Genomic DNA, 14,904 nt, shown 5'->3' with positions numbered 1-14,904 from the left:
AATGAGCCCAACCAGGGTACAACAGATGTGTAGTGTCTGGTCGTTTTGTCTTGTTTCCCGCAGGTGGTTTGACAAGTCGTTCACGTTCATCGTCTTCAAAAACGGCAAGATAGGCATGAACGCAGAGCACGCCTGGGCCGACGCACCCATCATCGGGCACCTTTGGGAGGTGGGTCTTGCATTTTAACTCGAATGTGGAAATTGCTTTTGCAGATCCAAACCCCAGACTGATTTTAGTTTTGTGATATTTGTCGAGTCATAGAATATGAATATTTAACAAGTCCTGGTACTGAATACAAAGTTCAACCACTAAAGTAAAGGCATTTCTTGTCTTCAGTGCCTGTCACTTCGGTTCCTTAAATAGCACATTTCATGCCATCTCCTTATGGATCAGAGCTCAGGAAATGGCCGTCAGTTCTCTCACAGTAACTTCAGGGCAGAACTGAAGCCAGGTTTATTCTCAATAAACTATCTCTTATTTGCTGGGTTTCCTAGTTTTTTTTCTACCTACCAAGTTTTAGGCCAAATAGAAGCAAGCATATTAAAATCTTGGTGTATAAAAAAGCAGCATGCCTTTTACCTAATGTACACTTTCATCCTTAAAATTAGTGGGTTATTTAAAAAACCACCCAATCCCTGCAATCCTCTCCTTCCTCCTGGCTTTTTAAATACAGTGTGGATTGGCCTCTAACCCTGCCCCCCCCTTTTTTTTTAATTCATTACTCTTTGAGTTGTTTGAACTATTCCATGTTTGGCCTGAGAAATTAAATGAAGATTTTGTTTCCTTAACTCACCTGTTATGTTCTTGTTTAAAGAAATTGCTCAAGTCTAGGGTCATCAGCCGTGGATTTGACACAGAAAATACTATATTACTTGTTTTGATTTGATTTTTTTTTTTCAAAGCCACAAACCCTTTCGAGATTCACATTGAATATATAACTGTCTTTTTCCAGTCTTTTTTACTTTCTTGCTTGTCTAATAAAGAAAGTGGAATAAAATGACCTTAAGGGCACAGCATGTGTGGGGAACACACCTCGGTGGCCAGTGGCCGATCACCTCACTGTCCTTTTACAGGGCGTGGAGCCAGGTTTGTGTGTCTGAAATTAGACAGTGTGACAAACTTGTGAACACTTCTGAATGTAATGCCTCATTCTTTCTTTAGACTTCGATGAAGGCTTTGAATCTTGGCATTTCTTTTTACAAGATTGTGTCTGTCCATTTCCCCTGGAACTAAACACATTTTAGAGCATGCGCTTTCTGTTTCGGGGCCTTTGCACGTACCCTCCCTGCTGCCTGGAACGGTCTTCCCTGGCTTTCCCTGGCTCCTGGCCCCTTTAGGTATTTGTTTACGTCCCAGCTGATCCCCACCTCCTGTGGGAAAGATCTTCTCCTGAGACTAGGTTAGGAGCTCCTGTCCTAGCTTCCTCTGCCTCTCTCTACTGTGTTACCTCTGGCTGAGGTGCTGGCAAAAGTTCACCAGCCCCTCCTTCAGCCAAGGGAGGTTTTCTACATGGGAAGAAGGATAAAAAGGAAAAAACAAAGTGCTCCGGGCTTTAAGACACTGGTGTGGTCCTAAGACATTAATACATGATAAAAAGCAGCTGAGTATCAAAAGGACTCTTCACCACCACCAGGGTTCTTTGCTGATGCCGACAAAAGCTTAAAAAGCCTTTCTGCTGAAAATCCAGCAAAGATCAAACCACCTTCAGTGCCTTTGGACATAGCAACAAGACACACTTTGAGTCTCTTTGCACAGCATAATAGTCCAGGCCCGTTACACCCTATTTCAAGGACGTCCCCAATAACATGTGCACAAGAGCTGTTGTTTGCTAAAGGAGAAAGAATCTGAACCACAGGCAGCCTGTATTACACAGGGTTAATTTACCAATTTAGAGAAATTTACTGGATAGTTACAAGGTCGGGTTTTTTGTTTTTGTTTTTTCTTTTTAAGCGAACAGTCTTATTGGACCTGGTCAAGTTTATTTTTTTAAGTGCTGTGGATGCAATAAGGATAAAGGGATTTCGTCTTGGACCAGGGTGGGCAATTAGAAGTGGTGGTGTTTAGCTGTTACCGTCCAGCTGACAGCATGACCTGTGACCCCAGGGACCATGGCTCCCTCTGGACATGAATGGGGACTGACTTCATCTCTCATCAGGGAGCCCCAGTGCCAGTTAAAGAAAGATCTAGTCACAGTTGGATCTGTGTGCCCTCGATGTGTCTGACATCAAATGTGCTGGCTCTGCGGGAGCTCTGATGCGGAGCAGCTTGAAGGTGGGCAAGCGTGGCCCCGTGGCTCGCTGAGGTCTGCTCAGACCTTGACCACGTGTGTAAGCGGCACCCGTCCCCACCCTATCATCCCCCTCGATGTGTGACAGTCGCCACCTGACCTCGTGCTGTTTTGTTGTTGTTTTTTTACCTGCCTCACTGAAATGTAAGCTCCCCAAGCACAGGATTCCTTTCTTTAAAAAAGCTTTTTATTTTTTGTTGAAATACAATTCACATACCATAAAATCCAGACTTTTAAAGTGTGCAGTTTAGCGGTTTTTAGTGTATTCACAAGGTGGTTGAGCAACAGTTTAATTCAGAATATTTCTTTCACCCCAGATACAAAGTCCTCATTCTTTTCTCTCACCAGCCCCTGACAACCACTGATCTGCTCTGTTTCTATGGATTTGCCTATTCTGGACATTTCATAGAAATGGAATCCTACAATATGTGGTCTTTTGTGTCTGGCTTTTCACTGAGCATAAGGTTTTCAATGATAACGTTTCATAATGCTGTAGCACGTATCAACGCTTCGTCCCTTCGTATGGCTGCATAATACTCCATCGTGTGGATAGACCACAACTTGTTTATCCATTCATCAGCTGATGGACAGTTGGATTGTTTCCACTTTGGGGCTATGATGAATGATGCTGCTATGAACATTTGGGTAAAAGTTTTTGTGTGATAATACATTTTCGTTTGATTTCATTGAGTATATACCTAGAAATGGAATTACTGGGTCACAGGGGTTTGTTTCGCTCTTTGAGAAAGGGCAGAAATTCTTGTGTGTTCTGTTCACTGCAAAACAGCGCTCACAAAGCACAGTTCTTGTCTGCTCTGTCCCTGGTGCTACTGTGCTGCTGACCCATAGTAGGAGCTCAATAAACGCTGTGGCATGAGTCGGCCTAGGTTTACTCACTAGAGAGAAGAGACATCCACACCTGTGTCTAGATCCTGGCTCACTGAGGAGTGTGAGCTTAGACAAGCCGCTTCGCCTCTCTCCAGCCCAGTTTTCTCATTTATGCACATGGACATGATCGTGACTGCCTTACAGACGAGATGTAAACAGTCAAGGGGACGGCACCCAGAGAGCCCCTAGTGTGGAGCCCAGGACCTGGAAGTAGGCTTCGTGTTGGGAGTTTTGCATCAAACCCTCTCCTGTCTCATGTTTCTCACCTGTAAGATGGAAATAAGGCCCACCTCCTAAGGTAGCTGCACGTACTGCGTGTGCACAAGTTAGCAGCTGTGGTTAAATCCTTGCGATATTTCTGTAAAGAATAAGGATTTGTCTACCTTTGGAGGTCCAACACATTTTGTGTAACACTATTAGCTGTAATAAGCTCTTGAGTTTACATGTACACCTCTTTGTTTTTGACAGTATGTCATGGCCACCGACACCTTCCAGCTGGGCTATGCAGAGGATGGACACTGTAAAGGGGACACCAACCCAAATATCCCATACCCCACCAGGCTACAGTGGGACATCCCGGAGGAAGTAAGTCCAGATTATCAAACGATTGTTATTTGCCTCGGGTGAGAAGCAAATTTATACTCTCACAACTGAATTTCCCAGCTGTAACTCCTGAGTGTTTACAAGCTCAGTTGAAGACTGTTGAGACAGAGCCGTGTGCCCAGGAGATTTTCCTAGGGCAATATTGGGGTCGGGGGGGGAAGAGGAACGGGTAAAGGGACACGAAAATCAACTACAATGTATATTAAGAAGTTAAAAATTTTTTTAAATCTGTTATATAAAAAAATAAAATAAATAATAATTGATAAATAATTTTTTAACAGACTATTTTTTAGAGCAGTTTTAGGATCATAGCAAAACTGAGCAGAAGGTACAGAGATTTCCCATATAGCCCTGTCCCCCACCCAACACGCACAGCCTCCCCCACTGTCAGCGTCCCTCCCCAGAGTGGTACGGCTGTTACAGCTGATGAACCCACACTGACCTGTTACCACCCAGAGTCCCTGGTTTATATCAGGGTTCACTCTTGCTGGTGTACATTCTGTGGGTTTTGACAAATGTACAAAGACACATATCCATCATTGTAGTTCCATACAGGATAGTTTCACTGCCCTAGAAATCCCCTGTGATTTCCCTGTTTATCTGTCCTTCTCTGCTAAAACCTGGCAATCACTAATCTTTTCACTGTCTCTGTACTTATACATTTTCCCGAATGTCATATTGTTAGAATCATGCAGTATGCAGTCTTCAGACTGGCTTCTGTCACTTAGTAATATGCATTTAAGTTTCCTCCACATCTTTTTATGGCTTGATAGCTCATTTCCTTTTAGCTGAACAATGTTCCATTTATGGTTGTCTGTCTTTTTTTTAATTCATTTTAAAAAATTTCCTCTGTTGCCTCTGTGTAGCAACAGGGGGCTTCATAGAACAAACCCATGATTGTTTGAAATAACTTTTAGGATGCCACTGGAAAGCAGTAAGCCCCAGTCTCCTACCTGTGTTCCCACTGCTTGGGTTACCCCTCTGCGTGTGGGGTGGGGGGCGGGACACTACATTACTACCTTGCTGGGGCTTTTGGGTAACCTTTCCAGAAAGAACCAAGAAGTAAACGTGACCTGCGTATTTCCAAGTATCAGTGTTGTAGCTGTGCTGAAAACTAGCCCCTGATTTTCTTCTGGGTGTGTTGCAGTACAATCCGCTTCAGTAAGTGCAGCCTTTTTCTCCTTTCTCTTAAGTGTCAAGAGGTTATAGAGACCTCCCTGAACAGTGCAAATCTTCTCGCAAACGATGTGGATTTTCACTCTTTCCCGTTCAATGCCTTTGGTAAAGGAAAAATCAAGAAATGCCGAACCAGCCCAGACGCTTTTGTCCAGCTTGCCCTCCAGCTGGCTCATTACAAGGTAAGAGCCAAGAGCCTGGGATTTGTCAAGAGCAACTTCAGGCTCCTACACATGCACCCAAGGCTGTTGACACAGTGGGTAAGGACGGCCCGAGACCTGGCATGGGAAAGGGTGGCTGCTGGCACGAAAGCACAGCCTCCTGGGTCTCTGTGGGTGGTGTGGCATGGAGCGGTTCCACCATGTCCTGGGCGTGAGTTAGCAGAATCTCTCTTGCACAGGAGTAGATTCCTTTATGACACAGGAGTGGGAGAGTCTGGAAGATGGAAGCAAAGTGAAATCTCTTTGCTTTACAAAAAGGAGAATTAAACCTTAAAATAAACCCCACATTCTAGGATTTGGTAAAGTGGAAATACTTAGGGCCAATGACTTAGCATCCCTCACCCTTGACATCCCCTTCCATAAAAGGGGAAACTGTGAGCTCCTTGAAGATGCCCTGGGCTGGACGAGGTCCCTGGTCACATGTTGACATGCACGTGACAGCTCCTGTTAGAGCAGCCTGTGCCCATGGGAGGGTGTAAAGGGGACTTCTTGCCAGTTGGAGGGAGCATTCCGCTCCGGGGGGGACACTTGGTTTCCAGGGCAGTGGAAGTCATTGTGGCATCAGCTCAAGATAAGCCCTGCTTTTAACTAAGAACTTTTATTTTCAAATTTGAGATTAGAACCAGGAAGGCTAGTTCCAGAACCTGTGTCTTTTGCCACAGTACTGCGATTAAACCTGACAGATACACAAAAAAAGAAAGCATAGGCCAGATATACTCATGAATGTAAATGCAGCAACCTTAAGTGAAATATTAGCAAATAGAATCTACCAGTACAGGAAAAGAATAATGACCAACACCGTACACCAGCGATGGGAGGATGGTTTAGTATTAGTAAGTCAAATAATATATTAAATCATATTACTAGATCAGAAGAAACCAGACGGTCATTTTGACAAATATTAAAAAGACACTCAAAATTTAAGATCCATTCCTGATAACAACTTTTGGTCAAAGGGCTTAGCAATAGGGCCTATTTCCTTAACACGATAAATACCGACAGGTATGAGTAGCTATTGCTTCAAGGTGAAAATGTGGGAGGAAACCCCATTAAAACAAGAAAAACGAGGATGCAGCTGACAGGATAATTGGGCAGGAGGAACATTTACGGCCACTCAGAAGATGGAGCAAGCAGAAAAGCTTTTATGATTAAGAAGTGTACTCAGTAAGGAGGCCTAATGCAGAGCTCTACAAAGGCCAGTGTCTTTCTTGGATAATGATAGCCACGTAGAAAATGTAAAGGAAGCTAGAAGCAAAAATCTGGTAACCCCAGGCATAGGCTTATAAAGCCAACAGAACTCTGTGAAGAAAGGCCATGATTTTGGATAAAAAGACTCAGCACCACAGAGAGATGAATATTCCCTGGCCACACATTTAATATGAACACGTCAAAGGTCCGGCAGGGGGCCGAGCCCGTGGCGCACTTGGTAGAGTGCTGCGCTGGGAGCGCGGTGACTCTCCCGCCGCGGGTTCGGATCCCATATAGGAATGGCCAGTGCGCTCACTGGCTGAGTGCTGGTCACGAAAAAGACAAAAAAAAAAAAAAAAAAAAAAAAAAAAAAGGTCCGGCAGGGATTTTAGGAGAGGAGCTTGACTAGTTCATCTTAAAGTCTCTCTGGAAGGTCCAACATTTGAGAATAACCAGTGACATTCTGAAGAAGGAAAGTACTAAAGTGGAGATGGGGGCAGGTGAGGTGGACACTTGCTCTTTCAAAGCCTAAAAATACAGAAATTAGAAGATTAATTAAGATGGTGTCATCCTGGCACAAAAGCAGATCCAGGAGATGGTATATGATGGAGGAGATGTTTGGATCAGTGGGGAGAGGATGCTGATGGGTAAATAGTTCCCTTTGGGAAAAAAAAAAAACAAAAAAAAGCGTGCTAGAAAAATAAGAGTCAGTGCAGAAATTGGTGGTTCCCGAGAAGTGATATCTGTGGCATGTTACGTGGAAGAAATTGAGTCATGAAACAGTATGTGAAAGTCAATTGTTCTGATTGTCATCTGCAGACTGTGGCCCATAGCCCAACTCTGTCCCTGTAGCTGTTTTTGCATGGCCCTAGTGTAGAGATGGTTTCACGTTTTTAATCGTTGGGGAAAAAAAAGAAAGAAGACTAATACTTTGTGACACGTGAAAATTAAGTGATATCTCAGCGTTCATCGGTACAGCATTATGGGCAGAGCCACGCCCACTGGTTTCCGTATTGTCTGTGGCTGTTTTCAAGCTACAGCGGCAGAGTTGTGGAGTCTGCTCAGACTGTGGCTCATGAAGGCTGTGGTATTTACAGATAGTAATTCTGCATTTTACTGAAAAGTTTCCTGACTCTTGCTTACTGTATGCAAAGTCTAGAAAGGATAGATGTAAAATATTAGCAGATGGTGCTGTGAAAGTTGATCTGTATTTCCTTTTTTTATTTTTGTATGTTTTTGCACAAGCATGTACTCAGGCCACTTTTTCAAAATTAAGGATCATTTGTTTTAACAGCTCAAATGCTTGTGTTTGTTCTTTGCTCTCTGGCCAGAAACAACCGGGTCCCCTTCTCCAAGATCAGTTATTCATATAACACTCCATCTACTAAAAATGATCAGTCCATTAAAGTGAGCTATTAAAAATGTAAATCAGATTCATTCATCAATTGTTTTTTATTGTCAGCTTGGTCTGGTGCCAAGGAGTAGAGCTCTTCGCTCAGGTAACTTTTAGATCCATCTCAATCCAGTTAGCTTCAGGGCCTGCCTGTGGTGCTGCCTAAGTCCAGACCCCCTGCCGTGACCCTGGGGGTCTGTTCCAGGCTTCTGAGCCTTCTTTGTGCTCTGGACCCCTTGGGCAGCCCGAAAAAGCCTGGGAACCCTTTCTCAGGCTAATGATCATGAAACGTAAAATGAAACACATGGTTGCAAAGCTAGTGAATTAACGTGCACATGTCAAAATATTAAACATAAATTTGTGGTATAAAAATGCAGTTCTTTATTACTAAACAATAAGATCAGTGGTAGGTCTGATAACGGCTATAATTTTGAAGGAGTGATGAGTAGAATGATATGTGGAACTAGATATCTGCAACAACTATGATTTGATATGAAAATATCTGTGATTTTCTGTTCGGAGTCATAGGCACTGCTCATAATTACCGTGATTTGTTGCCTGTGCTTCTAAATGCCGTCTTTCACTTTGAGGTTACCGGAAATTAAGAAATACATGTTTTTCCCAACCAAGTTCACCTGTCCCCAAGGTTAGTAACTGTTGGTGTGGCCTCTGTCTGTCCCCCTGGCCTTCTCTAGTACTTCTTTTGACCTCATTTACTCTGCTTTTGCCATACTGGCCTTTTTTTTTTTTTTTTTTTTTTTTTTTTGGCAGCTAGCCAGGATGGAATCCCAAACCTGGACCTTGGTGTTATCAGCAACACTGTGCTCTAACCGGCCAGCCCCGCCACGTTGGCTTTTTTTGCTGCTCTTAAATACGCCAGGCACGTGCCTGCCTCAGGGCCTCTGCACTTACCCTCCGCCTGGCATTGCTGCCTCCCGGGTGGAGGTGTGGTTGGTTAGGCCAGGTAGCTGCTTAAGTGCCACGTCTGCTGTTTACAATAGCCCCTTCCCCATCACTCTGTGGACTTTCCTGTGTTATTTTTATTCAGTGCAACTGCCATGATGTGAGGTCACATATTTGGTCACCGTCTGTCTCTCCTGCTAGAGTGTTTGCTCCTGGAGGGCAAGGATATGATCTATCTTGTTTGCCAGGAGCTTGCCAGCCACAGAGCAGGAGGCATCCATAAGCATGTATTGAATGGGACCTAGTGAAGATGCTGGGTCGTGGTCGTAATTCTAGTTCACAGCTACTTGCTTCCTGTTTGGGGGTTGTTGGTTTTGTTTTGTTTTTTTTCCATTTGGAAACTAGAGGTGAGAAATTGCCAGGTCCCACCAACCCGAAGAGTTAGCTGCGTGGTAGGAATCCTCGTGTGTAATAGGTCTGTGTTCTAACACCGTAGATGTCGATATCTTTATAGTCTCTGTCTTTGGATTCTGCTTCTTGGAAAATGTGGTGGCGATGAATGGCCACTCTACCAGGGATGGCTGGTCGTAGCAGGTTAAATATGCTGTAGGCGTAACCTGGCTTGGCTCTTTGACAGGGTCTGAGCTTAAGCAGGGCTCACACTCTAATAGTCAGGGCATTTGCCAAGAGGTTTTTGAGATGACCATTTTTTTAAATGTGGGTATAATGCATGATTGTTCTGACAACTTATACAATTAAAGTTTGACACTAGAAAATCAACTTCAAATAAATCATTGCATCATATATGTCAAGGTAACCTTTATTAATGACCAAAATAGGAAATTTCTACTCACCCTTCCATCTGCCTTCTCTCCTGCCCCCCTTCCCCACTTCTTCATAATGAGCCCCTTTGAAATAACCTGTAACGAGGAGACTGCAGGACGCGGGGTCGCCTGTGCTTGCCAGAGCACAGAACACAGAGAACAAGGAGTTAGCACCCCTAGAGTGCCTCTCTGACCCACCCTGGGGAAGTTCAAGACGGATGGGTCAACAGGAGAGCATTGTAGGTTGGTGGCTCCCGTGGAAGCCGTCAATGTGGAAAACTGAAGGCAGGAGACAGCCGCCACCGCCTGGGGCACACACTCCTCACCCCGCGGCTGCTCGCTTTTAATCGCATGTCATGCCAGCCCTAGTGGCCCCTGCGGGCCTGCGGGGAGAGCCCCTCAAGACAGCCAGCTGTGCTGGGGAGGTCTTGGGGGTTCAGCAGGGTCCTCCCCGAGGTGCTGTTCTGCTCTGGCTTTTGGTACGCTTTCACGGTCTTCAAAGCTTCCCACTGCAGGGCTGGTTGGGTGTCTGATCGCAGCAGCCCGTGGCGTGGGCGCTTCCTTCTGTCTGCCAGGGGCCTCCCCCCTGCAGGGGACGGCGGCTGGGCTGTAAGGAGCCTGCTGCACGCGTCTAAGGGATGAGCGGGTCCTGTCTGCGGGCAGCCAGGCTTGCCGCAGTCCAAGCCGGTCCTGAGCTCTTTCCACTCCTGGTGCTGAGCCTTGCTCAGTCCTGGGCCCAGCACACACCACTGCCAGCTCACGGAAGCCAGGCCAGGCGCTGTCCCTCTCAGGTCTGGGTCGCAGCCCAGGAGGTCCAGCCTTGCCCTTGGCACCCTCTCCTGGATTTATATGTCAGCCTGTCACACAATGTCCTCTGGAGATTAGCTGGTTTGTCACCCTGGGGCCACCAGAGCCTGTGTCAGGGCACACCCTGACACCCAGGGATGTGTCCAGTCAGGATAATTTGGGTCCCCAAACTGCTGCTTATCACTTTCCCATCCATACTTTGAACCTAGTCATCTCTGAGCCAGCCTGGGTGGTAGGACGCTTCGTGCTCCCTCGGCCTCTGTGTCTTCCTCTGCCGGCCGCTGCTCCCATCTGGAGCCCACCTGCGCTGCCACGACATCTCCAGGGCTCGTGCTGCCAGCTCCTCCTAGTCCCAGATGCCAGTGTTCCTTGACCCCAGTGGGGCCTCCACCCTCCCCTTCCCTGTGCCCTTTCTTGTCTTCCCTTTTCTCCTCTCTGGGCGCAGATTCCACAGCCTCCTGTAATTGTCCCTTTCCGCAGCTCCCTGGCCACACTCTCCCTCGCCTGGCAAGCCTGGTGGAACCACCCTGTTAAGTCCACTCTCCACTGCTTTGCTCCTGCTCCCGGGAAGCCAGCACGGCTGGAGAAAAACACCCAAGCTGCTGACTCATCTCACTTTAGATGAATGAGCACTGACTCCAGGGGGCCCCCCGGAACCCACTTTTCCATGCCCCTAAGTGCTGCCTCACACCCCCCTCCAGCTTGCAGCACCTCCTCCCCACCTGCCCAGAAATTGGACCTTTCTGAAGAAGCCTTCCATCTGCCTCTGCCAGCCACCCAGGCTGTCCCCTCCTGTCTAATGAGCTACCCCTTCCCACCGTCCTGCCGAGGGACATTCCTCTGCCCCTGTCCCCTCTTTCTGCTGGATCCATCATCCAAACACGATGGAAGAGCTCCCGCCAGTACCTCGTGTCTCCGAGTCATCTCACGCTGTTGCATGCACACCTCCCTGCTGGGCACCGTGTTCCGTCCACACGCGGTTGGGGTAGTGAGAGGGGATTCAGTCGAGGTGTGCGAGCCTCAGGAATCTGTGCACTGGCATCAGTTGCATCTTGAAAGGGAATCCCAGGTTAGCCCGAAACCAACCCCCACCTCCCCCAGCCCTTCCCAAAGCTAATGACGTGTGTCTGCTGCCAGGTGACCAACCACGCATAGAAACTGACGAAAGCTGACCCTAACCCATGCACCCTGCTGACCTCACGCAGTCATTCCTTGTGCTTCACATGCCACCAGCATGGCCCGCCTGGTGCTAAAATCCTTCTCCCCTCCCAGGACATGGGCAAATTTTGCCTCACGTACGAGGCCTCCATGACCCGGCTCTTCCGAGAGGGGAGGACGGAGACGGTGCGCTCCTGCACCACCGAGTCCTGCGACTTCGTGCTGGCCATGGTGGACCCAGCGCAGACGGTAAGGTGCTGCCCGGTCGCGGGCACGAAGCACTCCTCATCAGAGGAATCTGGAGGCTGGCGCTCCAGCTTCTCTAATTCCATCATTCGCTTACCTTCTGCTCCAGCGAGGCCGTATTCCGTGTGTCCTTTCCTCCCCTCCTTTCAAGGGAGCAGGAGGTACTAAAGGTAACAGACGGCAGGGACGTGTTCGAAGAGGTCCGTGTTATACCCTGTACTTCTGCACATCAGGGTCTTTCAATTAGAATGGTCCACAGCAAGTGAGTAAAGGAATAGCTGGGAGGTGCTGCAGAACAGTACACAGCGTTGGTGTCAGGGCCAGAGAGTGGTGACCATTGCACGGGAACCTTCCATTCAGGGTTGTTAAAGCCCGTGGCCACACTGGGGCCATGTGTGCCAGGCTCGGGGATGGGATCATCTGTATACCCCTTTTACAGTCCCCGTGGTAGCCCTGTGATACAGTCGTATCGGTTCATTTTCTTTTCCTTCTCCCTTTTTTTTCCCCATTTTTTTTCTTTTTCTTTTTTCATGTTAGAGGGTAAAATACTGATGTCACAAGGTTTGAGGGAGGCACACCTCACACCATAGTGTGAAAACCCAGTCATCATGCTCATGAACCACAGAAGGATCCGTTCATTTTCACAGATACAGAAACAGAGAGGCAGGTGAATTTGGCAAACTGCTGGGCCACCCGACTAGCAAGTGGCCGAGGTCAGATTGGAGCCCAGGTCCACCTGATCCCAGAGCGTCGGCACTTACCACTGACCAGCCGAGACCAGGGCTCTCTCTTCTGCAGAAAACTTAATTCTGGAAGGGCTGTCAATTCTGTGGAGAGGAATCGGTTGGTGTCGTGACAGATGGCTCGACTCTATCATTTAGTGCCTTCAAAAATGGAGGCCGTCATGTTGCCCTGATTTTGTGATTTCTGTAACAGAGCCCAAAAGCACCTAGAGTGGCCTTTTTGAGTCAGATTTAAAGGCCCTGGAAGCACTGTTTTAACAGAGTTCCTAGCCAGACCGCTTTAGAGGGTTATTGACAACTCACAGTGACGTTGTGGTGAACTGGGAGGGACAGAACTTTCTCTCCAGGTGATGAGAATTTGCAGCCTGAGCTTTCCTGCCTACTTAGCAATCTCATTTGTGTCAAAGAAGAAATGACGCTGGGCAGGCTGGTTGCACGGAGGACCCCAAAGGGGCTTCCACAGCAGCCTTGGCTGCCACATTCAAGGCACGATTCTGGGGCAGGGGTGGGGCAGGTGGTCGGTGGGGCTTCTGGCAGGACGCCTGTGCTTGGTCAGAGCACTGGAGAGAAAGGTACAGTCCCTTTCATTTTGATACCTAGATGTGTCCCGCACAGCTTGAAATGTCCAATGCATATCCTTGCCGTCCCGTGTCATTTAGATGGAACAGAGGCTGAAGTTATTCAAGATGGCATCTGAAAAGCACCAGCTCCTGTACCGCCTTGCCATGACAGGTGCTGGCATCGATCGCCATCTCTTCTGCCTTTATGTGGTGTCCAAATATCTCGCTGTGGATTCCCCTTTCCTTAAGGAAGTAAGTCACGTCTTCCCGTGGCAGCCCTCTCAATTTTATCGGCTACACCAAAACCCAGCAAATTAGGACAGCTTTGCAGTCGGAACGGGTATTTAAAAAATGTGTCTGTGGGCACAGCTGTCATAAAAATGGAAAATCTGAGCTGCAGTTTTAGTACTGCATTTCTTTAAAAACCTGGTATGCTTTGCTATCAGATTTACCCACGTGACTTAATATATGTAAATAACCTCTAGAGCTTAGATAATAGTAAAATGTTCTACAATAATTGGGAAGTGATGAACTCCAAGTGTCTATCCTTTGTAATAAAATTTATTTTATCCTAAGTTTATGAATTTTAATTTTTAATAGTGGCTGTGATTAACAACCAGCTTGAAAAATCCCTGAAAATGTTGCAGTTGGCTCATGAGCTGATACTAGTCTGACACTGCCGGCCCTATGCTGAATCTTCCTTAATGTATCTGTCATCTTCTCTGGCTGGTATTGGCACCCCCAGTCCCGGTGCCCTCACCCACTCTGCATCCTCCCTGCACATGTACTGCCCTGAGCCAGCGAGGCCTTAGGGAACATAGGCTTCTGGCATCTAAAACGGTCAAAAGACCAAGCAAGCATTTTCTTGTTTTCCCAGGGGGGTTCCTCGGGGACAGAAGAGAACAGGATTAGGAAGAGTGTCATTTGGACGTTTCCTTGTGTCACTCAACAGGTTTTAGCTGAGCCTTGGAGATTATCGACCAGCCAGACACCTCAGCAACAGGTGGAGCTGTTTAACCTGGAGAAGAACCCAGAGTACGTGTCCAGCGGAGGGGGCTTCGGACCGGTGAGTGCAGCAGGTGTCTTTGACATACACAGAAGGATGCGATGTGCCCATCTGCCACGTTCATGGCCCGTCTTGGATCGGAGCACCCCTCATCACCATGTTGGCATATCATTACAAAGGAATTTCACTGGCAGTCTCGTACCTAGAAATGTTATGAAGTTCCTTTTTCACGTGGTCTCATTTCCCAACAACAAATTTAAACTTATTTTGTTCTGTAGGTTGCCGATGATGGCTATGGTGTGTCCTACATTCTTGTGGGGGAGAACCTCATCAATTTCCACATTTCTTCCAAGTTTTCTTGCCCTGAGACAGTAAGTATGAAAAGAAGTTCCTTTTTCTAAAGATGGGATGTTTTTAGTTGTTTTTTTTTTAAGGGAGCACATCTTTAATTTGACAGAAAATTTCAATTCAGTTATCTGCTTTTACTTGGTTTGGGATGTTTTCTAATAAGTGAATTTCAAAATTCTCTTAACCTAGTTTTGAAGAAGTATATCCTATTTGGTTTAACATGCTCACCTCTGCTGGTTGCCGTGGTTTTAGATCTTCATGTTGGAATGCTTCTGTGACTTTCAGGCTCCCTCTAACAATTGGCGGGTGGACTAAGAATAGTGCACACAGGCTAAGACACAAACACATGGCAGAACAGGGGTCCGCGGTGTCCTTTGTGAGTGGAACAGGTGACCTCCTTCCTAGCATGGGACGTTTAATCCTCACTTATATTCTCCTTCCCACATTGTACATAGCCTGACAAGCAATGTCAATTTCACTGTTAACAGAAGAAATTGGAATTCATTTGCTCACTGTGACAAACAAATAAACTGTCAATCTCTGTTCCCCTAA

The 14,904-nt window shown here is 46.9% G+C and overlaps 1 protein-coding gene and 1 non-coding gene across 3 annotated transcripts in view; one reads left to right on the top strand and one right to left on the bottom strand.

Moving 5' to 3' along the window:
* CPT1A (carnitine palmitoyltransferase 1A) overlaps window positions 1-14,904 on the top strand; it is a 56,959-nt gene that overhangs the window by 39,650 nt on the left and 2,405 nt on the right. Inside the window, exons 12-18 of one of the 2 annotated variants that reach the window (XM_063092812.1) lie at window positions 64-169; window positions 3,645-3,761; window positions 4,973-5,137; window positions 11,564-11,698; window positions 13,098-13,250; window positions 13,951-14,064; window positions 14,283-14,375. In XM_063092812.1, coding sequence (XP_062948882.1) covers window positions 64-169; window positions 3,645-3,761; window positions 4,973-5,137; window positions 11,564-11,698; window positions 13,098-13,250; window positions 13,951-14,064; window positions 14,283-14,375 — 883 coding nt within the window. The remainder of the gene's footprint in view (window positions 1-63; window positions 170-3,644; window positions 3,762-4,972; window positions 5,138-11,563; window positions 11,699-13,097; window positions 13,251-13,950; window positions 14,065-14,282; window positions 14,376-14,904) is intronic. The other variant, XM_063092813.1, reaches the window with a different exon arrangement.
* Window positions 12,227-12,326, bottom strand: LOC134377479 (small nucleolar RNA U13). Its single transcript, XR_010023520.1, has one exon. It is a non-coding gene; the product is annotated as a small nucleolar RNA U13 (small nucleolar RNA).

Source organism: Cynocephalus volans, chromosome 4, assembly GCF_027409185.1.
Source record: "Cynocephalus volans isolate mCynVol1 chromosome 4, mCynVol1.pri, whole genome shotgun sequence".
NCBI classification, from domain to species: domain Eukaryota; kingdom Metazoa; phylum Chordata; class Mammalia; order Dermoptera; family Cynocephalidae; genus Cynocephalus; species Cynocephalus volans.
The sequence above is the reverse complement of the archived record's forward strand: the minus strand, read 5'-3'. Positions and strand labels throughout refer to the sequence as shown.